The sequence below is a fragment of the Chrysemys picta genome, chromosome 12 (genome assembly GCF_011386835.1).
Source record: "Chrysemys picta bellii isolate R12L10 chromosome 12, ASM1138683v2, whole genome shotgun sequence".
Lineage (NCBI taxonomy): Eukaryota > Metazoa > Chordata > Testudines > Emydidae > Chrysemys > Chrysemys picta.
This window is the reverse complement of record NC_088802.1, coordinates 15868333-15895743: the sequence shown is the minus strand read 5'-3', so window position 1 is coordinate 15895743 and position 27411 is coordinate 15868333. Positions and strand designations below refer to the sequence as shown.

The 27411-nt window shown below is 50.6% G+C and overlaps 1 protein-coding gene and 1 pseudogene across 2 annotated transcripts; both read left to right on the top strand.

Moving 5' to 3' along the window:
* The first annotated feature begins 858 nt into the window (after window positions 1–858).
* LOC135975006 (butyrophilin subfamily 1 member A1-like) lies at window positions 859–19743 on the top strand. 2 transcript variants are annotated; one of them, XM_065564984.1, is made up of 9 exons: window positions 859–1388; window positions 4526–4642; window positions 6334–6681; window positions 8717–8998; window positions 10470–10574; window positions 11247–11267; window positions 15270–15290; window positions 16399–16431; window positions 17927–19743. In XM_065564984.1, exons 2-9 carry the CDS (start codon window positions 4543–4545, stop codon window positions 18556–18558), a joined length of 1542 nt encoding a protein of 513 aa, XP_065421056.1. In that variant the 5' UTR covers window positions 859–1388; window positions 4526–4542; the 3' UTR covers window positions 18559–19743. The 2 variants fall into 2 exon arrangements, with proteins under 2 accessions (XP_065421056.1, XP_065421057.1); XM_065564985.1 differs by lacking the exon at window positions 11247–11267.
* A 599-nt stretch (window positions 19744–20342) lies between these two features.
* LOC135974852 (E3 ubiquitin-protein ligase TRIM39-like) lies at window positions 20343–27075 on the top strand (annotated as a pseudogene).
* Window positions 27076–27411: the final 336 nt, after the last annotated feature.

Sequence of the window (27411 nt, the reverse complement as noted above, 5' to 3'; positions counted from 1 at the left end):
GTGAGAGGCAGAGTTGGAGGGAGGGAGTGTCTGTACAATATTTCACCGCATTCAGTCTCCTGGCTGGAGCAGTAACGTAGCCATGTACAGGACTGCCCAGAGGATTCAGGGGGCCTGGGGCAAAGCAATTTTGGGGGCCCCTTCCATAAAAAAAGTTGCAATACTATAGTAACATGTATTTGGAAATGTAAAAAATAACCAGTGAAATACATTCAAAAATTAATTTGTAATAATTTGAAAATACACTAAATACATTATTTAAAAACATTAAATGCTTTAATGGGATGTATACATTTGCAATTACATAATGGGCTGTTGCTGGGTGATGGTGATGGTTAGGATGGGGTCGGGGGGGGGTGCCCCACACCTTACCATGGCGCTTACCCCCTCTCCTGGAGCCTCAGCGTGCTGCGACCAGGAGTGGCCCCGGACAGCGTTGGAGCCACCGCGCTGCAGTGCGCCAGGGCCGCTCCCGGATGCGGCACGCTGAGACACCGGGGGATGGGGGAAGATGGAGGCGGGGGCAGCCTCTGACATATTCGTGGGGACCCCTGCGGAAAATTGCCCCACTTGCCCCCCCCCGGGCGGCCCTGGCCTGCAAGACTTGTATAGGATAGAGAGGAGCTGCGGTGATTAAGCTTTGACAGGCTAGGAATTGGAGGCCTGTGCCTTTAAGACCCCAGTCCCAGGAACCCGCCCCCTGCTCCGAGGCTGACATGCAGCGTCCTGTGAGCCGAAAGAAAACCTCCTCTGCCCCCCCCCCACCCCTAGATTAGCGAGCACAGTGGGTGCCTCATCCCACGGGGTCACTGTTCCCCCCCCTCCCCCTTCCTAAACGGGGGTTTTGTACCCGCACGGGGTCTGGCAGTGTCTCCCCTCCCCGACCCGGCTTAACCCCGGCTCTCACCCCCCACCACCGAGTTTTCCCCTTCAGCCCCTCTTCTGCCGCTACCTACAGTAGCTTGAACCCCCCAGGCCAGTAAAATTCTGCCCCCTGCTCAGACCCTGACAGCCCCGCGCTGCGATTTGCCCCCTTAATCCTTTTAAAACCCCCCAAAGAGGAGGCAGCAAATCGTAAGCAGAAGAAAGGGCAGAGAGAGGGCAGTGGCTACAACGAAGGTTACTGGCATGCTCAGTTCGGGTGCGCATGCTCAGTACACCCAAAGTAGGCAATTGGGAGCGAGAGCTGTTTGTAAAGCTACACAGATGGTGACTTTAATTTTCCATTACCTCCCTTCTTTCAGTTTGAGGCGCGTGTCAGGTCCAGGCGGGAAGGGGGCTCGGCCCGGTCACTTCAGCTACAAATGGCACAACAATAACGATGCCGGGTCAGGTCTCAAACCCTCCAGTGTCGTGACCCCGTGTGCGGCACTGGGGCTGCAGCCTCGGTAAGTGACCTGGGTGCGGGTCGGAACAGCGCGCGCGCGGGGGCGGCTGTATGAGCAGCTCGGGCCAGCCCCGTATGGGGGACGGGGGGCTTATGCCAGACCTGGGTTGAGGGAGTGCAGGACTCAGGCCAGCTTTGGAGGGGCTTGTGCTAGCCCCAGTAGGTGTCCCTTTTTCCCTTTGAGGAAATATGGTCACCCCAGGCAGGGCGCCCATGGAGATTAACAGGGCAGGCACCTTCTGACAGCCGAGTCGGACCAGGGGGCAGATGGGAGGAGGCCAGGTGCTCCCCCGTCCATGGAGCCCTGTGACCCAAGGCAGTTTCTCTACTCTGCCCTGCGCTGACCCCCCCCCCCCCAAGCCCCAGGACCCAGACACGGCCCCTCCCAGTGGGATGGGGATCACACCAACCCCTCACCCACCCCTAGGGGGCTGCGGTCAGCCACAGCCGGGGGCGGGGAGTGCAGCACCTCGCACTTAGGGTTACCAGGTGTTCAGTTTTCAACCAAACACCCAGTTGAAAAGCGACCCTCCCCAGGCAGGTTAAAATTAGCGAGTGAGTGAGGGTGGGTGGGGGAGAGCAAGCAGTGCTGGGTTTACAATGGCACCAGTGGCTTCATTAAGCTGGGCTCATGCTCAGAAGGGGCCCTGTCCTGCTCTGCTTTAACTGTGCCCCACGACCCTGCCATCCCGCTGGCTCCCCACCTCCCATCACTTGCTCCTCAGGCCAAGGGATCCTCTCAGCCCCCTGGCTCCAATGCCCTGCTCCTCTCTGCCGCCTGGCTGGACCCCAGAGCACCTCCGGCTCTGGACAGTCTCTGCTTCCCACCCCCTATGGGGCCCTACCTGTCTCCCCAGAGCTGAGCTGCCTGGGACTGGTGCAGAAGCCTGGCCAGTCTCAGACAACTGGGGTGGGGTTGAGGGTAAGGGACTTACCTGGGCCCTTCCATGCAAGTGCATCTTGAGAGAGTCAGGCCGGGGCAGGACCTGGCCTGGCTGATCGCGCCACTCTCGAGGGGCCAGAGTGATTACTGGCCCCGGGACCAGCTCTGGCTGCACTGCTTGAGTGGGTTTCTGGGAGGTGCTGGGCTGTGAGGTGGTGAGGAAGATTTGGGTGTGTTGGGGCACTAGGGAGTGGGGGGTTCTGTGCAGGGTGCTGGGCAGTTGTGTTGGGGCTGTGGGCAGGGGGGCACTGGGCAAGGGTGGTGTTGTGCAGGGTGTTGTGCATTTGTGGGAAGGGTTGGGGGAGGTGCTGGACATAGCGGTCTGGGGGAGCTCTGGCCGTAGGGAATCGGGGGGATGTTCCAGTCTTGGGCAGGGGGCTGTGTAGCACGGCATTGGCCCACCCCTGAGGGGAAGGGGCACACTGGCAGCACAGGGCTGGGCGGGCCATTGTGCATCTGGCAACTGCTTGTTTGTAAATAGTGCCCTGGGCTGGACGGAGCGGGGCTGCCCCACCATGCCATACCCCATTGCTTCTGGCTGGCCCTTCACTCTAGGGAGTGACGTCCCTGTGCCATGCTCCATTGAGTCCATGGGGGCCCACATATATATTTGGCACCGGGCCCACAAAAAGTTAAGTGACCTGGGGACCAGGGATGGTGTAGTGTAGGAAACTGCTCTCTGTAGGAATTTGCTACTTGGGATGCACTCAGCATCAGTAACATCTGCTGAAGCCACTGCTCTTCACCCTGCCCTTACTAAGCATAACATTCTGCTGACTGCTTTTTACAGGGGTTAAAAAGGGGCAAAGGGAGCAAATCGGGGGGGTGTGTGTGGCCAGGGCTGGCTCTATCTTTTTTGCCGCCCCAAGCAAAAAAAAAAAAAAAAAAAAAACAGTAGACGAACTGCCAAAGCAAAAAAACTGCCAAACTGCCGCCCCCTTAATAGCCAGAATGCTGCCCCTTAGAATGTGCCGCCCCAGGCACCTGCTTCCTCGGCTGGTGCCTGGAGCCGGCCCTGGGGGTGGCCAGGGTCTGAGAAGGGGGCCGAAAACTGACTGGTGGGGTGGTCAAGCAGCTGGAAGCAGGGTTAGGATAGGGGCTGAAGGGCAAAATCAGGGATCGGGGGGAGGAGCAGGAGTTAAGCCCAGGGGTGAAGCACTCCCAGAGGGTGATAGAGGGCAGAACCTGGCACAGGCAGGGCAGAGGGGGGAACAATTACCCCAGTGGGACTGAGACACCAGTGTTTGACAAAAAATAGGATGGGGAGAGCAGAGCGGCTTTTATATTTCCCCTCCCACAGACAGCGCCTCTCAGCATGGGCTTCCCAGGGCTGGGTTCTTAAAGGCACAGGCATCCCAATGCCTAGTCACTGCAGCTCCTCTTTGATGTAACCTACTGAGGTGCTGCAGCAGGAGACTTAATTCAGTAAAACTGGGCATTCCTTACACCCCCCCAGGGGGCTGTACACCCTCCCTGAATTTCCACAACACCACCCAACTGGTCAACTAGTTACACGCAGTGTTGCCAATTCTGTCATTGGTTGGAAATTTGAATTGAAATTGAAATATTAATACACACTTTAAAAGCATATACAATGTATGATCAAATACTTGTACCTAAAAAGTCTAATAGGTTTGAAAAGTGTGAACGAAGACTGGCTTCCTCACACAGCTGCTGTTTTTTCTGACAATGTTGGTGCATTGGTTTCGGCAATGTTGGCCAACCTTATAATTTAAAATTATGATTTGTAAGCAAGGTCTGAATGAACTCTCCTCTGATAGCTAATGATGAACCAGGGAAGCGGGGAAGGCTTCAGGACCAGATTGTATTTACATGAACTAACAGACTCTGCCTAGGTTTCCAGCAGACAGAGCTGTGTTGCCCAAGTGATCAATTTTGGCAGGTGTTGGGAGTTTCTGTACTAAACTTTTTTATTATATTATAATTAATTTTTACATAAGAACGGCCATATTGGGTCAGACCAATGGTCCATAGGACAAAATCAGACTAATAAAGAAAACACATTTTCAACTGTAATTGAATGGCTGTTCAAACTAAGTGAAAGAGTTCACTTAACAATGTGTTTGGTTTTTTTAATTTAATGTGTCCTCTTTAATTTTGACTTTAATGATTTAATGTTAGTCAGTGTTATACTCATTATGATAAGATTTTTCCTCCTCCTTCCTGTTGTCTAGATCAAGTTACAGTGAAGATGAAGATTCTCTCATTCTGCAACAGCTCCAGAGCCAGCTCTCCTCTCCCTGGTTTTATTGTTTTCTTCTTTACTTGTTATGTTCACGAGATGGAATCAGGTAGGAATCCGCCCTGTGCCTGTTCTTGATTAGAGGATTTATTTAGGCCCCTGAAGTGTCTTAACAACATGCTTGGCATAAAGTCAGCGGAACTACTCACAGTGTATAAACTTAACCACACAGCAAGATCAGCACCTTCATTAGTCAGTTTTTGCCCTGATTGTGTTGCTGCTGCTGGGTTATTTTATTTGCTCCTGGGATCGTTCACAGGTCTGTTTCTTCACACAAGTATTTTTAAAAGATTGTCAGAGATGCCCAGAGCATTGGGTGGACACTTATTGAAGAGTTTAATAATAGCAATAATAAATAATAAAATCAAATAACTTAGTGGGTTTCAGATGTAAAAAAGATCAGAGCCATAGTCTGAGTCTAATGTGCACAAAAACATAAGAAAAAACAGAATATATTGATGTCATGTGACTTTTTTAATTGGGCCTGTTAGCTAATACATATATGTTAGATGTCGTATACACCATTTTATTAGGCATTATGTGCATGATAGTTGTATAATATACATTAAAGAGAGAGAGCGGGAGAGCGATGGGAAGTTAAGTTAACTGAATGTATTATGTTCTTCCCACAATTCTGTTCACCAATATCTAATATCCCACAACACTTTACAAATCGGATGTAAGCATTCACAATAGAAAATAGGAAGCCTATCAAAGCCATGAAAGGTGTGTCCTAGCACTGGTTGGGATGTACCTCTACTCCCACCTGGTTTGGAATGTGGTGTCCAAAACAGGGTTAAGGAAGGTACCGAACAACAAGTTAAGAAACTGGTGGGTTGGATCTTAGGTGATGTATAACGTGCTTCCTCACCTGTAAACTGCCATGGTATAAGTATAAGTGGGTTTGGAGTGTATTTTTCAAGCACACCTTCTGTGCAAGGTGAGCATACTGCAATAAAAAATTGCTTTCCAGGAGGAGGGTATGGGTGTTTCCTTTTCGTAGTGCACTGTTTTGTCTTTAGGCAATAATTTTTGCTACATTTGGTTATTTGGTCTCTTGAGTATGTGAAGTATTGAACCATAAGAGTCAAAAATTGGCTCTAGCAATAGGGCTATGTCTCAGGAACACCTCGATGAAAGGACACCAAATATGGGCCACCAACCCTACCCTTACTCCTGCTGTGGCCAAGCAAATTTCATGACAATATCAGCAAGTGTGTCAATTTGAGAGCGCTTACAAAAATGGGCTGTTAAATAGTAAGTTTGTTTCAACTATACACTGAGCATATCCATTCTCAGTTCTCTGCCTCAGTTTCTCTGATGTGTAACTGTGTCATGGACTGAATATACCTGTCTTCAGCTTCCCACCCCAAGTCAGCACTGTGTGCCTGTGCCATGCACTGAACCTACCAATTCTCACCTCCCCACTGTGTCCAGTGCTCTGTGCCTGGGCCATGCACCAAACATGCCTGTTATCAGCTCCACGCCCCATCTCAGCGCTGTGTGCCTGTGCCATACACTGAGGCTGAGTGTTCTTAACACAGAGTCCCAGTCCTACTGCCCATGAGCGCTGCTGTCTCTTAAACATTCAGGCTGAAATGTCCCACGGTGGGTGTCTGCCTCTGGCTGAACTTTTTGGAAAGTTTGTTGAAATGGAAGCTGTTGGATGTGTCCTTCATATTAAATTCCCTCCTTCCTCTGAGCTGCTTTTTGTTGTTGTTGTACTGGTGCATTTTCCAGCAAAGTTCACAGTGATTGGACTGCGTGACCCTGTCACTGCCATCGTGGGTCAGGAAGCCGTGTTACCCTGTCACCTGTCCCCCCGGATGAGCGCTGCAAACATGAAGGTGAGATGGTTCCGATCTGAGTTTGCATCCTTCGTGCACCTGTATCGTGATGAGAAGGATCAGTATGAAGGGCAGATGCCAGAGTATCGGAGAAGGACAGAGCTTTTGAAAGCCGGACTCACTGATGGAAATGTTGACTTGAGGATTCTCAGTATCAGATGCTCTGATGAAGGACTATACCACTGTTTCGTTCAAGATGATACTTTTTATGAAGAAACTGTATTGGAACTGCGGGTAGCAGGTCAGTAGCTTGTGTCAGTTTTAGCTTTGTGTGGCCTACAGGCTTTATTCATTCCTATTACAGTAACACTGACTCTCTGCTTGTGATATATTTTACAATAATGGAGTTTAACTAAATTTCAGGAAACAGCAACTTTCACACTAGTGAAAATATGTTGGAAACTTTCCCAACATGTATTAAAAACATTTTCAGGATGGCCAAGGTACTTTCTTGCCCAATCTTGATTAACTCCCAAAGGGATCTTTAGTTAAGAGGGAAAGGACTTCTGTATACATATGGCCTTCCAGTTGCTCTCTATGCATTTCTAGGGTGTGGGCTAAGGTGGGACTGCCAGATGTTTCTTATTGGTTCACTGGTAACTGTTGTTACCTAGGGGTGTAGTTAAAATCAAATGCAGCATACTTATTTGCTGAGACTGTATAAAGGTGCTGGTGCTGGTGAGTGAGATGGATTCCCCCCGGGGTGCCACCTGGAACTGAGGGACAGCTGAGCCTTCTGTCTCACCAGTCTGGGTTCCCTCTTTCACTGTGACATTGTGACTAGCTGCAAAGGCCTCCATACTTGCATTTATGCCAGCATTCACAGGCAGAGACCCCACACCCATCTGTGCTCATGAATGCATCTGGCCAGGCACTCATGAACCAACAATAGCGAGGCTTCAGCCAAAACATCCTCCAGCTTCCCAACCTAGGACCCTGGAGCTGTACCGTCCTACCCTGGTCAAAAGCCTGACCAATAAAGATTATTACAATTACCCAGTTCACCCCTCCCTCAATGTGGAGAGGAATATGCACAAAACCTTTGTTAACTGAGCTGAGATTTTTCCCAAACACTTCACTCAAACCACACTGTTTTAGGTAAAAAATATAAAATAGATTTATTAACGACAGAAAGATTTAAGGTGATTATAAGTGATAGCAAACAGATCAAAGTAGATTACCTAGTGTGATGCTCTGTACCTCAGGAGGACACCCTACACCCCTATATTCATCTTTATAAAATGATTGTGTGGTATCCAATGCAAAGTTTGTCATGTTGGGTGTCTTCGGAAGGCTCATAATCATAGAATCATAGAATATCAGGGTTGGAAGGGACCTCAGGAGGTCATCTAGTCCAACCCCCTGCTCAAAGCAGTACTAATTCCCAACTATATCATTCCAGCCAGGGCTTTGTCAAGCTGACCTTAAAAACCTCTAAGGAAGGAGATTCCAGCATGGTTGTTATAGTGATGTTATAGTAATTGTTACAGTAATGTTATAATAAGGTTATAGGTTATAATTTCATGTATATAGTTATGAGGCTGAAAATGTACCCTCATGGCTTAAAGCAAGCCCATGCAAAAATTCTTCAAGAACAGAGAGGCAGTTCACACCTTGTCAGGGCAGGATGGGACAAACCCAGCCCAGCCTCACAGGAACAATGGACACTGGCCAATGCAGCAACAAAAGAATCTGTTAGACCCTCGAGGGAGTCACCCCCCCCCCCTTCCTTTGGTCAGTTTGGAACTGTGATGAGGTAATGCTCACCTGACTCTGAAGGGGGGGACAAAGCCAGGAGGAAAGAAAGGACATGATAAAAAGGAGAGATGTTTTGCCATGCTCCCTCTCTTCCACCTACACCTACAGACACCATCACCACCAAACAACTGAACCACTGATCAAAGGGGAGAGCCTGGCTGAAGACCCAGCCTGTGGTGAGAAGCATCTAAGTTTCTAAGGACATTGAAAGTGTTTAAGATCAGCTTAGAATGCGTTTTGCTTTTATTTCATTTGACCAAATCTGACTTGTGATGCTTTGACTTATAATCACTTAAATCTACCTTTATAGTTAATAAATCTGTCTGTTTATTCTATCTGAAGTAGTGCATTTGGTTTGCAGTGTGTCAGAGACTCCCCTTGGGAGAACAAGCCCGCTACATATCAATTTTGTAGTTAAACTGATGAACTTGTACAAGCTTGCAATGTCCAGTGGGCATATCCCTTCTGCTTTATAAATTAATTTATGGAATTAACACCTTTATGTATTTTCCCTTTAGGTCTGGGCTCTGCTCCTCTCATCTCTGTTGAAGGTCACCAGGATGGAGGGATCCGGGTGGTGTGTCGATCATCTGGTTGGTACCCAGAGCCTGAGGTTCTATGGAAAGATCTCAATGGGCGACATTTACCATCGCTCTCTGAAACAACGTCCCGAGGGGATAACAACCTGTTTGAAACAGAAACTGCGATCATTGTAACAGAACATTCAAACCAAAACTTGTCCTGTTGCATCAGGAACACCTTTCTCAATCAAGAAAAGGAATCAGCAGTTTATATAGCAGGTCAGTTACCATCCAAATCGCACACGGAACTCACCACCACTAGAAACAAACAAAAAAAAAAAACATAGGAAGAAAAGAACTGAAACATCTGTGATGGATATTCCATAATCCACAAGAATTGGGAGTATTCAGACTATCAGTTTTGTATTTCATCTAAATTTAATGTTAAGACTGACTTTTCTTATATTCTAGCACATGCACATGCACGCACACACACAAAAACTTGCAACATTTTTTTAGAAGAAACTTTCACTCAATCCACTGACGCAGTATGTTCCTGTAACCTTAAATTCACCTTAATGATTTTTTGAATGTGGTAAATGTTGTACTGTGGCTTGATTGTGATCTCTAAAGCCCTGCAAATCTGCAGATATCCGCTTTATATCTGCAGATATTTTCATCTGCAAATACAGATATCCGTGGATCATTTTGGGGGATCGCAGATTGGATGCAGATACAAATTTTGTATCCGTGCAGGACTCTAGTGATCTGTTCACTTCACCAACTCAGTCTTCATTACTTCTGTGAAATGTCACCTAAGTCATGTGATGTTGTTTCTACTGACATTCAATGGGACTTGTGCTCCTTAAATCACTTTGATCCAAATCCACATATGAACTCATTTTACGCACCTCTAGACACAAAAGTTGCACTGATTAACTAAATAGTTAATCAATGCCACCTACTCAAGTGAACACTCTTGTATAAGTTTCAGAGTGAACTATATAGATTTAGCTTGAGTCAATTCCTTACTGACTTCAGCTAAATTGATATAGGGCACTATTAAGCTGATTTATGATTTAAGGTTTTGTGCATCAATTTATTTACATTGGTGCAACCCTCATATGTTGTCAACTCTTGAACCAATTTAAGAATGCCCCCATAAGAGGGTTGCCCCATTTTCCCTAAATCAGTGCACAAACCATGTATGGAGCAGGCCTTAGGCACATTTGAAAATTCCATCCTGGTTAGATGACTAAATCACTGTGAACATAAGAACAGCAAATGAAAATAAATTTGTTTGCTGCACAAATGTTTGGAGAAATTGTGATTATGATTCTTTCAAATATTTGGGGGTAATAGTGAATTTTTCAAAAATATTCTAATTAATCTGACAATTTCTGAATGTTGCTAAACACTAAGGATTAAATTCTTTGCTAGTGTAACTCTATTGAAGTCAGTGTTGTTTTATGAGCAAAGAATTTGCCCCTGAATTCTCTGGCTGTCCGAATAGCAATGAATCAAATCAGGCCTCTTTTTTTAAAAATTTTTCAAGACAAATCAGTGTTAAAGGTGTGTTGGTTGAAGCCATTTTCAAAATCAGTTTCTGGTCATTTGTGTAGTGTAGACATGGGCATTCTTTCACTCTTATCTCACAGAAATCCTGCTGGGTACTATTTATGGAATAAAAATATCTGATTTTAGTCACTGCTTCCAAACACAGGCAATTTCTGGGTGTGGTTTTTTTCAGATCCATTTTTCCCGAGGGTGAATTCCTGGATGGTGGCTCTCAGTGTGATCCTGGTGGTTTTGTTTGGTTTGATTGGCCTCACTGTTTATCTCTTTAAAATGAAAGGTAAATATCAGAGGGAGAAATATACTGTATATAAAGGGTTTATTCTAATAAATAAATAAGAGCAACTTAGCAATTTAATATTAAAAGAACATGTGATCTGCTGACCTTGTCCTATATAAAGAAGAAGAATGCACGTGAATTTATTGATAGAGGATGAAGGCAGAGGTGGGATGGGGGGGGGGTGTAGAAGAGGAGAGTCTTAGGCAATATAACTGAACCAGAGAATCTGATCATAGCAGACACATCTGTGTTCTGCTCAGTCCTCCCCCTCCTGCTAGTTCTCAGGGGGTTACCACTGTCTGTCTCTGATTCCACTTGAGACAAGGTTGTGCAAAGCCGAGCCTCTCATATTCGTACTTCAAATCTTTTTTTTTTTTTTTTTTTTTTTTTTGCTAATAAAGTGTAGTGCACCTGTGGTAAATCAGTAAATAAACACATTTATTCCTCAGTTAGGAAATAAAAAAATCATATCAACTGTCACATAACTCGGACTCAGCTGTCCATGCCCAGGTGAGCTTCATCCATAAAGAATATCTGCTCAATTTCCAAATAAATCAGACATGTCTATTCATCCTTCCTAATGAATTTTGCACCTATAGGATGTAGTCTTCTAACACTGTTTAATGTAGCAAGGAGATGATAATCATTTCTATTTATTTTTGTATTTTTCAGGAAAACTTACTGAAGAAGTTGGTAAGTTTCAAATTCCATTTTTCCACAAATACAAATTTTGACCAAGTTACACAACTGTGTATAGGCTTCTTGGTTTCTTGGATTTATTTTTACTTCTGTGTGTTTGTTCAGCAAGTGGGAGCTGGTGTGTGTGTAATAGGCTGGACCATTTTAGGGCCTTTGGGATGTTTCCAGAGACCCTTTTCCCTTAAAAGGCCTTCAAATTAGGGGGTTAGGTCAGCATAGCTACGTGTTTCAGGAGTGTAAGTTTTCAGTGCAGACCAGCCCTCAATCTGTCTTTCAAAAGAATCTATATAGGTCTGCTTGTTAAGGAAGGTGCGGTGAAGTGGGAATTTTCTGTAATATGTTTATGAATCCTATGTGTGCCTCAGTTTCGGACCAAAGAGGTTGGATGGAGATACAGACAGAGCTTGAACAGTGGGGTTCACTACAGAATCTGGGCTCTGGGCTGACCAGAATGGTCTGTGCTTTAACCTTTAATTCTCTGTAATAACCTACGGCCTTCCTATGCTGTGTTCAGTTGACTAATACACCCGACTGTTTTGACAATGCTCTTTGAGTGTCACTGCAAATGTTTGGTGAGGTGTGTTTGTTTATATATATATATATATATATATATATATATATATATATATATATATATATATATATATATATATATATATAAAATAATAAGAGAACTGGCTCTGTGGATATGGGGAAAGCAGTGGATGTGATATATCTTCACTTTAGCAAAGCTTTTGATACGGTCTCCCACAGTATTCTTGCCAGCAATTTTAAAAAGTATGGATTGGATGAATGGACCACAAGGTGGATAGAAAGCTGGGTAGACTGTCGGGCTCAATGGGTAATGATCAATGGCCCGATGTCTAGTTGGCAGCTGGTATCAAGTAGAGTGCCCCAGGGGTCAGTCCTGGAGCTGGTTTTGTTCAACATCTTTATTAATGATCTGGATGATGGGATGGATAGCACCCTCGGCAAGTTCGCAGATGAAACTAAGCTGGGGGAAGAGGTAGATACGCTGAAGGGTAGGGATAGGTTCCAGAATGACCTAGACAAATTGGAGGATTGGGCCAAAAGAAATCTGATGAGGTTCAACAAGGAGAAGTGCAGAGTCCTGCACTTAGGACGGAAGAATCCCATGCACCGCTACAGGCTGGGGACCGACTGGCTAAGCAGCAGTTCTGCAGAAAAGGTCCGGGGATTACAGTGGATGAGAATCTGGATATGAGTCAGCAGTGTGCCCTTGTTGCCAAAAAGGCTAACAGCGTATAGGGCTGCATTAGTAGGAGCATTGCCAGCAGATGGAGGGAAGTGATTGTTCCCCTCTATTCGGCACTGGTGAGCCACATCTAGAGTATTGCATCCAGTTTTGGGCGCCCCACTACAGAAAGGATGTGGACAAATTGGAGAGAGTCTAGTGGAGAGCAACAAAAATGATCAGGGGGCTGGGGCACATGACTTACGAGGAAAGGCTGAGGAACCTGGGCTTGTTTAGTCTGCAGAAGAGAAGACCTGGGGGGATTTGATAGCAGCCTTCCCCTACCTGAAGGGGGGTTCCAAAAAGGATGGAGCTTGGCTGTTCTCAGTGGTGGCAGATGACAGAACAAGGAGCAATGGTCTCAATTTGCAGTGGGAGAGGTCTAGGTTGGATATTAGGAAACACTATTTCACTAGGAGGGTGGTGAAGCACTGGAATGGGTTACCTATGGAGGTGTGGAATCTCCATTCTTAGACGTTTTTAAGGGCCGACTTGACAAAGCCCTAGCTGGGATGGTTTAGCTAGTGTTGGTCCTGCTTTGAGCAGGGGATTGGACTAGATGACCTCCTGAGGTCTCTTCCAACCCTAATCTTCTATGAGTCTGATTCTAGACCCCAGAACAGGGTTTATCTTCAACCGCTCCTTGCTGCTGTCAGCTTGTACCTGGTCTGAAGACCCTTGTGTGTGGCAGAGAGAGCAGGCCCTGCAGGATGGCTGTTTAATACCAGTTGAGCCCAGAGGAGTTTTTGTCTTTTCCTGACTGGGATGGGGCTGTGCCCCAGGATATGGTGCGTTAATCTAGTTTTATAAAATTTGGGATAAGTCTAAATTAGACAAACTTCACACCAAAATGATGTTGGGGTGGGGAGCAATAGAAAAGAGGAGATTGATAGAAACAATCACAGTCTTAACTTTGTATTGATGATAAAGCGAAACCATACATAAGGAAAGGAAAACTCACAATAAACTCTTATCTGTGTTTTTGCTTATGTTTTAGGGAAATGAGATCTAGAAATCGTTTAGTGTCGTTATCCTTCCTCTGAGAAGAAAATTTTTGTGCAAAATTGGATCCTCCTGTAGGAGTGTATTAGAGTTATCGGTGGGTTAGGTGGCCTAATGGTTAGCACACTTAGTGCCCCCTCTCAGTGGGCAAGTCTTGCAGTCCTGGCCCTCTTTTAATCAGCGGTGCAGGGAGGTGGGCAGTAGTAAGAGAGCCCGGGCCCACCCATTCTACCGGGCTCTGACTCAGTGCCCTAGGAGGATCAACAGTGTCTGGTCCCCAAAGTTTTCCTCCAAGTCGCCCTCCGTCTGTCACTTCCTACCCTCTGCTGTTCTCCTCCAGCTTTCAGTCCAAGATAAGGTGAAAAGAAAAGGCAACCAAACCATAAGCCCCAACCGGGCTAAGTATACAGTCAGTCCCTTGTCAGGACCCTTCATGGTATGTCTGTCCTCCTCCCCAGCCTCTCCCATCTGAGCTGTGTTATTCCCTTTCCAACCCTTTCTCCAGTTGGATCATGCTCTGCAGGTCTGGATGGACAGGGCTACCTGGGCTCAGTACTGTCCTTTCACCCTGTCAGGCCCAGTGTGAGGTTTGTGTACCCCCTCACACACCCTCCCTCTCAGACTCTGGGCTGTGGTGTCCTGGGGCCAGTTCATGTGCCCACCATCCTGTGAAAAAGAAGTCCACAATTTTATTTTCTATGATGTACCAGTTGAAAGCTCTATGGCTGCATTGAGAGATACTGCTGCATAGTGCCTGGGTTATGGTCGGTCATTGACTTCAGCCAGTGGAGTGGTGCATGGTCAGTTACTAGATGGAAGGGCTCCCCTCACCAATAATAGCGTAGGGCACCAATGGCTCATTTCATTTCCAGGGCCTCCTTTTGGTGACCAATTAGGCTACCTCCTGTGGGAACATCTTCCTGCTGAGAGAGAGAATAGGGTGCTCTCCTTTTCCAAATTCTTAACATAACACTGCTCTGAGTCTGACATCAGGCACATCTGTTCAGAGAATAAAGGGCTCTGAGAAGGCTGAGTGGAATATTGCTGACTTTTGGGTCAATGGGTCTTGTATTGCCCCAAATGTCTTGTCACAGCTTTTGGTCCAACAGACTCTTTTTGGGTGCAGTGTCCTTAACCAGGTCTGTCAGCTGGGTGGCCATGGTAGCAAAGTTTGGGATGAGCTCTCAATAGTATCCCACTAATCCTATAAACCACCAGACTTGCTTCTTTGTGAAAGGGACAAGGCAGCCCACCAAAGGTCGTAGCTCCTCCCCTCCCCCACAGCATAACCTAGGTAAGTGACTTCTTGGGTGGCCATCAGATGCTTAGTAGGGTTGGCCTTCAAGCCCACCTCTTTGAGAGCCTGAAATACCACAGCAACGTGCTTCATATGCTCAGCCCAGGTCTCACTGTAGAAGATGATCTCGTCAATGTAGGAAAGTGGCCGTGTCCCCATGAAGTCCAAAGGGCATGGTTCTGAACTGGTATATTCAATCATAGGCAGATTGTTTAATTGTTATGGAGCTGTTTCTTTTAAATTTATCCTTTTTATTTATTTATTAAACCTGTTTTTGTTTGCTTACTTATTTTTTAAGATTATTCTCATGGGGTGGGGGGGTGTGTGTAAAGGACATTGATTTCCCTCAGCCTTCACTGTTGTATTGATGATAAAGGAAATAAAACATAAGAAAAGGGAAACGCCTAACAAAAATATCTATTTATTTCTCTTTAATTTTTAGAGAAACGAGATAACGAAATAAGTAAGTGTCATTATCCTTCCTCTGACAAGAAACGTTTTGTATCAATTTGGAGTCTCATGTGGCTGTTTGCTTAATTGTGGTGAAGTTGTTTGCTTTTAAATTTCATTTTTAAAATTGTTGCAATAGGAAACCTTTTTTTTGTTTGCTTGCTTTATTATTATTATCATTCTTTTTTTGGGAGGGGGGTTGTTTTGTGGGGAAAGACTAAACTGGATGAATTTCACACCAAAAGCTAATTTGAAAAAATGATAAGCAATACAGTAATAGAGTACGTAGTGGGCAGGAAAATATGACCCAGGAAGAATTGTGGGAAGGCACTGGAGAATTTACAGCCCCTGAGATGATTAGCCTCCCTCCACGCTGCAAAGTGGGCATGTAACCAACATGAATTAAAGTGGTACCCAGCATAGGCGCCAACTTTCTCTCACGCCAGTGGGTGCCCGCCCCTGGCCCCGCCCCGACTCCACCCTTTCCACGCCCCTGGCCCTGCCCCATTCCAACCCCATCCCCAAAGTCCCCGTCCTAACTTCGCCCCCTCCCTGCCCCTATTGGATCCCTTCCCCAAATCCCCGGCCCCGCCTCTTCCCCTAGCACGCCGCGTTCCCCCTCCTCCCCCGCCCTCCCTGCCCTGCGAATCAGCTGTTTTGTGGCGCAAGTGCTGGGAGGGAGGGGGGAGAAGCAGGACGTGACGGCGCACTCACGGAGGAGGTGGAGGCAAGCTGGGGAGGGGGGGAGCTGCTGGTGGGTGCTCAGCCCCAGAGCACCCACAGAGTCGGTGCCTATGGTACCCAGGCTATAGCTGGGCTAAAGTCTTGCCAGTAAGCCTCAGTGTAAAGCACCACCAAACTTGAGTCAGGGTTTTTGTGTTTGCACAATAAACAGATTGGGGCAATAGCCAGGTAGGATCCTGGGCTAACTGCAGTGAAGATTCACCCTGGGAGAGAAACACTCAAGCAGTCCAGTGCAGGTTCTGATGCTTTATATTTCAGTATACGTCTGGACGAACTTATAACTTTCTTTTTCCGTCAGTGTATTAGTTTGTACAATATTGAATCATGCAATACATGTTCAGATCCGCTCTCATCTCTAATTATGTGGTTGTCTGTAGGGTGGAGAAGATCTGTGGCACCTATAGAAGAAGGTAATTAAAAATCATATTTTATCAATGTCCAAATATCAGTTCCCATGAGGCAATGTGCCTCTCTTTCCTTGAATGTGGGAGTGGATGTGATAGTTCAGGGCAGAGCTCCCCAGCACCCTGCATTTCATGGCGCATCACAAGGAGAGGCGGGGTTTGTGCCTATGTCCTAGTACACCATAATGAATCTATATCATATTGCGTCTACTCTTCCTGCCCCTCCACTGCCTGCATGTGCACTGCACCCTGCAGAGATTTGTGACAGCAGCTTCCACTCACTGTACAGATCCAGTGGGACATGCACCTCCACAGCCACTTCTCATGGGGGAGTTTGTTTTATCTCCCTGTGCTGCTGGCCTGTCTCCAATTTCTCTGTTTCTTCCTTCATCTTTTCCGCTCTGAAGAAGACCAGGAGCTCTGCAATGACCCCACACTGATGGGGTGATCAGGGACTGTGTCTGTGTGCGACCCTTGCTCCAGTCTCAAGCAGGGGAGCAGAGCCTTGGTCACAGACAGGGGCTCTTCTGGCTCCATTATACACATCTGGGGAGCTCCTGTGATCAGAGCTGTGAGCTTGTCTCTTTTCTCCTGTCTCCATCCACCATAATCTCAGCATTCTTCTGTCTCTGGTAAACAGGATGTCACTTTAGCCTCCTCATCACTAGCATGACCCTCTCCCTCTTTCCACCAGCCACCTATTCTACACTTCCCCCCCCCAAGTGACGGATTAGCCACTGGGCCTACAGGGCCTGTGCCCAGGGGTCCTGGACAATTGGGGGGGTCCATGAAAAATGGGCACCTCTGCACACCAACCCACTCTGCCTGTTCGGCACTCTTGCCAGAGATTAGGGTCAGGGCTAATCTGCTCTGATTACCCTAATCCGCTCCTGCTCCCCCACACACACTTGTAGCTTCTGCCTCATTCCACCATGAACCCCCTTCCCTTGTGTTAACCCCTCGCTCCCTGCCCCAGGCTAATGTACTTTTGCGCTGTGACTGCTGCTGAGCAGTGAAATTCTGGGCATGTTCAATCCTGGTACCGTGTGGCCTGTTGCTGTCCGAGCTGTGGCATTTCAGAGCAGGCTGGGTGCAGTGGGGAGGCCCCATAGCAAAGTCCAGCACTGGGGCAGCTGGGACACAGTGAGATTTAAGGTGGGAGGGGGAGGGGAACTCTGTCAATGTTCATTGAGTTGTTCCATCTGCTGGGGCTCCCAGAGTCTCTAGTCCCCTCCCTGGGGAGAGGTGGGGGCAGGAGGGGAAAGATTCTGAGTCCCAGGCCTGGCCCAGCTGATTCTTTCACCCTGTCACTGACCCATCTCTGCCAAGGGCGTGACTCTTCCCCAGCCCTGTGCTGAGATCTCAGAGCTCATGGGTACATCCTGGAGGAAGGAGATTCCCTGAGTCACTCTCCAGCTGGGGCAGATTCCCTCACTGACACCATCAAAACCTCCCCAGGGTCGAGCTCTGCCCCTAACGCTCTGATTCTCTCTCTCCCCAGCTAATGTGATTCTGGATCCAGAAACAGCTCATCCCAACCTCGTCCTGTCTAAGGATCAGAAAAGTGTGAGATGGGGAGACACACCGCAGGATCTTCCTGACAACCCTGGGAGATTTAACTCTGTGCCCTGTGTGCTGGGCTGTGAGGGATTCACCTCGCGGAGACATTGCTGGGAAGTGGAGGTGGGGGATGGGCAATGCTGGGCTCTGGGGGTGGCCAGAGAGTCTGTGAGGAGGAAGGGACGGATCAGCCTCAGCCCTGAGGGGGGGATCTGGGCTGTGGCATGGTGGGAGGGTCAATTCCAGGCTCTCACCTCCCCTGCAACCCTCCTGCCTCTGAGCCGGGTCCCCAGCAGGATCCGGGTTTGTCTGGACTGTGACCGGGGGCAGGTGACATTTATCGATGCTGGTGACGAGGCCCTGATCTTCACTTTCCTGCTGGGCTCCGTCCCTGGGAAGAGAATCCAACCCTGGCTCCAGGTGGGGCTGGGATCCCAGCTCAGACTGTCCCTCAGACATGGGGGGGAGGAGGAGGAATATCCCACTGGGGCCCTGAAATCAGCCTCTCTAGCGTCACACAGGGCAGGACTTCAGGGAAATCTTGTAGCAGCCGAAGGGGTTGGCAAGCCTTAACCACCAGCAATAGGCTGAATGGACGAAGTGAGATCCATCGCCCGGGGATTGGCAGGACTTCCAGCTGCAATAGGCTGTGTGGGCAGGAGAAGACTGTCATAGCAAGATCCCCATTTAGGTGGTATGGTGGGAACTAATTGTGGGTCGTAAGGTGAACCCGGGACCTGCTACGGCCGGGGTAAGGGACCGAGAATAGCAGAGACCCCTGCTTTGTGTGAGTATTAGGTTCCCATCCTTTTCTGCCCATTAAGTGACGATTGCGTCCCTCCTTGCTCGGAGAGCGGGGAGGCCCTGGGAAGCCGCCCACGAACTCCTAGGTAGTAGGGTACCCATCCCATTCTCTTGAAGGTGTAGATAAATCTCTAATAATTTTCATATGACTTTACACTGTGCCTCTTCATATAACCTTGTGGTGGGTCTACCCACGTGTGACCTCTGTTTTCATGGGACTTTGTATCAAAGCCTCATTTAGAAACTTTGCATTGCCCTTGGTATAATATTATAGCCCCTAAGGATAGAATAAGATAGAAGAAAAATTTCTTTTTGCTAGCAGTAGAACAAGAGCTCTCCCCCACCACTCTTAATCAATTGCCCTGTTAAATGAATGAGGTGTGGATGAGCAAGGCATGAAAGGCAGCACCTCCAGACAGCCTCAACTGTTGGAGAGGGGCTGGGAGCCAGACCCAAAAACAATAAAACGTGTCAAGTGGGCTCATTAAAGACAAGAAGACATACCAACGGCCTCGGGGGTTAGAAGCAAGCACCTTCTTTTGGAAACACCCTCTTTGCAGCATTGGGACAACACTCAAAAAAAAGCAGCACAAAGGACCAATGGACACAGAGACAAAGTTTGAATCTGGTATAGATTTGCATAAGAGAAAAGCTGCTATAAAAGTGAGGTGTCTTGCAGAGGACCCCGGGTCTCGTCTTGTCAACATGGGAGCATCGATCCGGATCGGCAGAAGCCCAGCTCCATCCCCTCCCCCATCTAACTCACCTGGCCAGTGAAGTTAAGGGGAGCAACTAATTGGTAACAACAAGACGGAGTGTGTTTGTGTGTGTGTGTGAGTGTAAGTGTAATATATTATATGCATATAATACAGTATTAATGAATACATGTATTACTAATAAATGTGGCATTTTGTCTTATTCCCCCTGAAAAGATCCTGTGCAGTACTTTAAGTACAACAAAGGCGGGCCAGTGTTCTCTACTGGGGGAGGGGTGTGCGAGGACCAAGCCTTTCCTGACCTTCTGTTGGCTGGCCAGCACATCCCTGCTCCCCTCCCCACTCGCTGCCCCCAGCCCAGCTCAGTCTGTGCCCACTGGGCCCTGAACACGGCTGGGCTCTGGGCCATTCCACACCCCTGGCCCCTGAGCCTGTCGGGATCCTGAGCCAGTCACCTCAGTGCCTCGTTCTAGGGGATCACCAGCCCCTATGGAGCCTCCTGTCAGCCCCCCAGAAACTCCTTCCTGGGCAGGATCCCAGGCCCTGAGTCACTCGCTGGCTGCTCCAGGCTGGCCAGGCCCAGGGTCTCCAGCAGGGCTCTTGGTGCTGGCACCGCACATGCTCCCAGAGCTCCCAGCCCCTGACCCAGCCCGGCCTGTTGTCCCAGCGCTGACCCCTCCCCTGCGGGTGGGGACACTGCTGCTCTCAATGGCTGAGCCCCTCTCTCTGCCGCTGCCTCTGCTGCTGCGCTCGCAGGCTCAGCCCGTGCCAGGGCCAATGCGGCGCTGCTGGGGCTGCTCCTTCCCTCGGCACCTGGAGTCTCTGTGTCTGGGGCAAATGGCGGGTGAGTGGCAGGGACCTGCTCAGAGACACACGCCCTGTGCTGCACCCAGAGGGCAGAGACCAGCCCGGGCTGGGTAGCAAAGTGCCACCGTGCTGGGATTAACCCTTTCCTTTCACCCACCCCAGCAGCCCCGGCCTATCAGTGCCACTCGACTGCCCACACTCTGACCCCAGGGACCCGGGTCCGGCAGCTCGGGGGAGTCACTGGGTGAATGTGTGGGGCAGAGTAACCAGAGATCCATGACCCCCAGGATAACTGTGTGCAATGGGGAAGGCCCCACCCTGTTATGCAGCCCTTAGGGACTGGGCAGTGAGTGTTATCATTGATAGAGAACCCAGGAGTGAGCCAGGCACTGCAGAGACAGAACAAGGGGCCGCCGGCCCCACAGGGCTCCTGGTCTGAGTGCGGACAAGGGCCGTAGCAAACATTGGGGGAGGGGGCACAAGGGTCCCATTGTGGGACCAGCCACTCCCTGAGCCCATCCTGTGTCTGTCTTCTGGGTGTAGTAGACAGTATTGTAGTGACCCTGATGGCTCTATGCTGGGCACTGGGTCACCCCCTAGGGAACAGGACAGAGCAGAGGCAGCCTGAGGATGCAGGAGCTGGAGGCTGTGGGGGAGGGGGAGCAGCCTGGGAGCTGGGACAGGGACACTGGAAGCAGGTGAGTGGCCCAAATCCCTGTGCTGCGTTCGCTCCAGGTTCCCACTCTGTGATGCAGGCTCTGCTGGGGTCAGATGCTGCGGTGAGGGGCCCACGCAGACAGACAGACTGAAGAGAGCGAGGCTCTGTCCGCATGGGGAAGGGGCAGCAGTTCTGTTAAATGGGTTCCAGTTTTATAGACTCATTATGGGGTGGTGCCCTCAGGTACGTTTCAGGGTGTCTTGGCAAACATTTTGTCTCAGTTTACTCTCTTCAGCACTCCTTAAATTACACCTCACCATGTAAAGGATTTAAGAGAAAAGTCCCCTGCCGGCGTCCAGTCTGAGTCCAAGTACATCCCAAAATAAAATATTTTCCTTCACTCTGCTCCAGCCTCCATCTCTCTCTCTCAAGCTCCTCAAGTCAGGAGTCCTCAGTCCTTCCCAGAGCTGGGCTTGGATTAGTTTCAATCATTTAATCAGGTGACTCCAGCCCTCCTTCCCAGAGCCGGGGTCATTTCAGACTGTCTTTATTCTCTGCATCCACTTTCTCCAGCCGGGGGCAGCTCTCCAGGTTTCTGTCCTGCTACAGTTCCTGCTGTCATTGTGATCTCTGGCAGTGCCTCCCCCTTAGGGGAGCTCCTCTGTCTAGTACAGTGGTCTCCAAACTTTTTTGGTCATGCCCTCCCTTAGCTGGTTTGCGCTCCCACCCCAGGAGCTGCAGTCAGGAACGGGGCTGCAATTGGGGCCAGGAGCTGGGGGCTGTAGCTGGGAGTGGACCCGCAGTTGGGGCCGGGAGATGGGGGCTTAACCCGGGAGCTGGGGCAGCAGTTGGAGCCAGGAGCTGGGGGTTTTGGCCAGGGGCGGAACCATGGTTGGGGCTGGAGCTGCAGCTGGGGTCGGGCCAGAGTGAAGCTGGGGACAGGGTAGGGCTGGGTTACGTTCCCTTCCTGCCACCCATGGGGGCTGGTCCAGGCCCTGCCATGCCCCCCAAATGTTCCTCCACACCCACTAGGGGGGCATGCCCCACAGTTTGGGGACTACTGCTGTAGGAGCACCCCTTCCAGGCTCCTTGCTCTGGTGAGCTCTCCTAGGAGCTCCTCTCCTCAGCACCTTCCTGTCCCTAGGATCCGTTCAGCTGAGCCCTGGTTACCCTTTATTCGGCTAATTAGCTATTTAGCTGCCAACTAGCCATCTAGGAATTTAATTACTTCCAGGTGGGGCTGGGTTGGCTGGTTCTCCCTTACAGGAGACCGTCACAGGTAGTCTGGTCCCTGACTCCCCTAAAAGGGCCAGCCCTCTTGACACATTTCCCCCAACCCCCAGAGCAAACCTGTATTCAAAGGTAGGGTTGACCATGGCTAACACTTGGTTATGTTCCTCAGCCAGGGTGAGGTGTGGGGGGTACTTCCTGCCCTGCTCCTACAAGGGAATCTGCAAGGCCCTTGACCATAATTTTATTCTCGTCACTGAAGTTTGAAGAGACCAGGAGTTTGATTCCCCAACTCTCTATGTAGCTCTTGTCATGGGTAAAATCCCCCATAGTCTTTGGCATGTTATAGCTAGAAAAATAGTCCACAACTACCAGGTAAAGATGTTCCCTGAATTCACATAAGTCTGCAGCTAGTCTCTTCCAAGGTCTCTTTCATTCAGACTAGCTCCTTGTTCGTGTCCCTAATTACTACTGGCCATATCTCTTTCCCCTCAGCCTTCAGTAAAAGAGCTATGAGAGCCTGAGGAGGAATTTTTCTACCCAGAGCAAATTTAACAGCATCTCTGGAGTGTTTCATAGCTGATGTCATGAGCCTGGCCTACCCATAGCTGTGTGTTTCTGGAGATGTTGACAGTTACTCGCTGCAAGTCACTGGGATTTGGGCTCCTAAGTTGCTCGGACACGTTTGAAATAGAGCTGGGTGTAATTTTGGGGACAAATAGTTTATTTGCTGAAAAATTATATTTTGGGTCAACTGAAACTATTTCTGAATCCATGTAGAGTTTGCTGAATAGTTTCGATAATAAACAGAAAAAGGTGCCGCCACTTCCCTTCTAGCCTTTAGCCCAGTAGCTGGGCCCTCAGCTGGGAGTCACAGGTTCAATCCCCCTGTGTAATGTGGGGCAGGAATTAGAATGTGAATCTGCCTCCGCTCAGGTAAGGGTTGGAACAGCTGGGCTCCTGGTGTTTGATGTGGGGCTTCCTCAATCTCTCCTGCTGAAGATACCCCCTGTGTCTAAACACTGCCATGGGCACTGGGCCAGAGCATGACAGTGAGAATGACTCTGCAGCCCAGTGGGTCGGGCCGCACCTGGGAGCCCAGAGTCCAGCTCCCCTGGTCCAATGTCCCTGTAAATACTGATCCATAACCCCAGTGAGGGGAGGGGTTACGGCCCCTGGCACAGCAGTGTCCCTGGCATGTTGGTGCCCTACTGAAAACCCCTAGTGCAGACGTGCTGCGTGGGTGTGAACTAGGACTGGCACCTGGAGCAGCTTATTCCAGATGGGAGGGGGCAGCAAGTGGGAAAATGCCCCCTCCCCTTAGCAATGGCCCCTGTTCCCCCTCAGCACCCCTCAAGACTCATCCCCCCCATTACCCTGCCCCCTTCCAACGAGCCCGGACACCCTGCCCGTGCCTTAGCATGGAGAGTCCCAGCTGCACCCTGTGGGGGCAGGGCTGCACCCCCAGTGTGTGTGGGAATGGCACCAACCTGCTCTTAGGAACAAACCAGCCACACACGGCCTCAAAGCAACAGAAATTCACCCCCCTGCTACCTCCTGGCATGAACCTCTCCCCTTTCCCCCCTCTTCTGCCATGTCTCCCACCCCTCCCCTTGCCTCCCACCTGCCCCCCTGGTGCCTGCTGCTGCCCTCACCCCGTCTGCCCCTTCATGCCTCCCACCCCTCACTCTCCTCTGCTGTTTTGGCTTCCGCCCTTCTCACCCCCACCTGGTACACAGCCCTCTCCCCACCCTCTCTGACCCCTGGCACCTATCCCTTCCCCTGTGCCCACCCCTCCTCTAGCCCCACTCAGACCCCCTGATTCCTGCCTCTCCTCCATCCCCTCTCCTAACACCTTCCTCTAGCCACCTGCCCTGCCTCTCTCCTCGCCCCTCTCTGCCCCCTGGTGCCTGTGCCTCCCCTCCTCTGCCATCCCTGGGTCGGCCCTTCTGCTCAATCCCCTCAATCCCCCTGGCACCTGCCCCTCCTCTTGCCCCCTTCCTGCCTGGTGCCCACCCCCTCACTCCCTCTGCCCCTCTGACTACATCACCCATGACTTGCCCCACCCCCTGCCCCTCTGAAGCCCACCTATTCCCTTGCTGCCTCTTGCCCCTTGTTATCCCTGGTGCCTGCCCCATTCCATGACGGACCACTGTCTCCCTGGTACCTGCCCCTGCCCCATTGCTGCCTGCCCATCTGCTCTCCCTTCTGTGCCCCCCCGGCTTTCATCCCTCCCCTCATAGCCCCCTAGCCCCCTGGCACCCACCCCTTTCTTTGTCCTCCCACCCACTAATGACCACCCCCCATTTGCCCCTGGTTCCTTCCCCATCCCACACACCACTACTGTCCCCCCAGCATTTGTCTCTCCCACACTCTGCCCCTGGTTCCTGCCCCTGGTTCCTGCCCCCTCCTCCCACCTTGGCACCCACCTCTCCCCTCAGCACAAGCCCCTTCCCTTGCCCACACCCCCCTGGTGCCTGCCCCTTCCCTTGCACCCCCTCCCCCCACCACCTTCCCCTTAGTTCTCCCCCACCCCTCACCTCCCCTCACCCTCTGCCTCCCTGAAACCTGCAACCCTCACCACCCTCTAGTCTCCTGGTGCCAGCCCCTCTGTTCATTCCTCCTCTACCCCCCTGAGGCCCATCTCTACCATTGCCCCCATCTGCTTCTATGGTGCCTGCCCCTTCCTTTGCCCCCTCTGCTTTCCTAGTGCAAACCCCTTCCCTTGTCCCCCTTGGTGTTTGCCCCTCCCCCTCTCCTAACCTCTGGGTCCCTCCCCTCCCCCTCCGTCTGCCCCGCTGGTGCCCACATCTCCACACCCCTCTGCCCCTAGGGCCCGCCCTTTTCCACACCCCACTCTCTGCCCCCCTTGTGCTCACCTGCTCCCTCACCCACATCCTGTCTCCTGGCGCCCGCCCCTCTCCTCTCTCCCCTCCTTGCATCTGCCCCTCTGCTCATCCTCCTGCCATTCCTCCTGGTGAGTACCCCTTCCCTCGTCCCACTTCTCTCTTCCTGGCACCCACCCCTCATGCCCCTCTACCCCTTTGACTGCCCTTTCCCTCGCTCCACCATTGCCCCCCCCCGGGTCTGCCCCCCTATAGCCTCCCATGTCCCTCTGGCACCTGTTTTACCCTTCAGCCCTCTTTGTCCCCTTGTCACCTCCACCTTCTCTCACCCCCTCCTTTTACCCTGGTGCCAGCCCCTCCTTCTACTCCCCCTCTGCTTCCCTAGTGCCTGCCCCTCTGTTCACCCTTTGTGTCTCCTGGTGCAAGCCCCTCCCCCCATCCCTGAGTGCTGCCTGCCCCTTCTCTAGCCCACCCTTTGGACCCCTGGTGCCCACCCCTCTCCTCATCTCCTTTCTCTCTCTCTGTCTCTCTCTCTCTCTCCCCCCCTTGGCACCAGTCCTGCCTCTCACATATACTATACGGCCCTGATGCATGCCCCTCCCCTTAGCCCCCCCCCCAGTGCCCGCCACTCCCATCACCCCATTCTGTCCCCTGTCACATGCTCCTTTGCTCACACACACACCCCGTGACCCCCTGGCACCTGCCCCTCCTCTTGCCCTCCTCCACCCACGGGTGCCTGAACCTGCCCTAGCCAGACCCTCTGCCCCAGACTCCTGTATCACTCCATCCCCCTGGGGTCTGCCCATTTGCTCCCTCCCCCACATGGTCCTGGCACCTGCCCTATGACTCATCCCCTTCACCCCCTGGCACCAGTCCCTCCCATTGCTTTCTCCCTGCCCTATTGGTGTCCTTCTCTCCCCCCCGCCATTCCCTCACATCTTCTGGTGCCCACCACTTCCTTTGCGTCCCTGTGTCCCCTGTGGTCCATCCCCTTCTTCTGCCCCTCACCCCCTAAAGCCTCCATTAACCTTCCCTTCACCCCACTCTGTCCTCCTGGTGCCCGCTTCTCATGCCCCCCCATTGCCCTTGTGCCTGCCCTCCCCCCTCTACTCGTGTCACCTGCCCCTCCCCTTTCCTCTCCCAGCATCAGCTTGTCCCCTCCTCTCCCCTGCCCCCACTGACACCTTCCCGCCCCTCCCTTGCTCCTCCTGCTCTTTCCCCCTTATTGTCTCCTCACAGGCAGAGGGGCCCTGACTCCCCTCGGGCAACAACCCCTCCCTCCACCCCATCAATTTACGGGGATGCAGGTTCATTTCCCTTTGATCCCAGTGACCAGCCCCTGCCCCCGGCCCTGACTCTGTGACTCTCTCCCCAGTGGATGTGACTCTGGATCCAGACACAGCAAATCCCAACCTCGTCCTGTCTGAGGATCGGAAACGTGTTAGACTCGGACTCAGAGTCAGATGCCAGGATCTGCCCGACAATCCTGAGAGATTTGATTCTTGTGCCTGTGTCCTGGGCGCTGAGGGGTTCATGGGCGGGAGGCATTACTGGGAGGTGGAGGTGGGAGACAAGCCTGAGTGGGCTATTGGGGTTTGTAGGGAATCTGTGAGCAGGAATGGGGAGGTAAGACTCTTCACCGGAGGATGGTTACTGGGTCGTGCAGCTGTGGGATGGGGAATATGAGGCCCTCACCTCCCTCTCAACCCTCCTCTCCATGAGCGTCAGGCCCAGCCGGGTGGGGATTTTCCTGGACTATGAGGCGGGCGAGGTCTCGTTTTACAATGTGACTGACAGGTCCCATCTCTTCACTTTCACTGGCACCTTCTCCGGGACGCTCCGCCCTTATTTCTATCCTGGTCTCAATGCTGGGGGTACAAATGTGGCTCCCCTGATAATCTGCCCAGTCTCACCTCAGGTTCCTGACAGCGACACCCACAGCACAGACTGTCCCCTCCCAGTGCTGCTGCTCTACCCACCCCCAGTGGGAAAGCCCAGTTACTGCCAGCAACTGGACTTTTTGTGCTGACCGGATGCTGCCAGTTTCCCTTTTCAACTGGAGGTTCCAGTCGAAAACCAGACCCTGGCAACCCCCAGCCCTCACCTTTACCCATCCCCTACCCCAGGAGTAGCAGATGATGGGGGATGGGGTCATTCACTCCTGTCAGAATTTTCTACCCCTGTGAAAGCTCAATGTAAAATATGAAAGAAAAAGGATTATTCTAATTTAGAAAATATTTGTTAGTCTTTAAGGTGCCAAAGAAAAGAAAGTTACTCCAGGAAATTCATCACAGTTCCTCTGGGTTCTGTCCACCACCTTCTGGAATGCTCTGTAAAAATAGTGACTGATTGGTCTAATTCCTTG

Excerpts from the sequence above, each read along its gene's own strand:
- LOC135975006 (XM_065564984.1), top strand. The coding sequence starts at position 4,543 with ATGAAGATTCTCTCATTCTGCAACAGCTCCAGAGCCAGCTCTCCTCTC. Across the intron at positions 8,999-10,469 it reads ATCAGCAGTTTATATAGCAG|ATCCATTTTTCCCGAGGGTG; the intron begins GTCAGTTACCAT and ends GGTTTTTTTCAG. Across the intron at positions 15,291-16,398 it reads GAAACGAGATAACGAAATAA|GGTGGAGAAGATCTGTGGCA; the intron begins GTAAGTGTCATT and ends GGTTGTCTGTAG.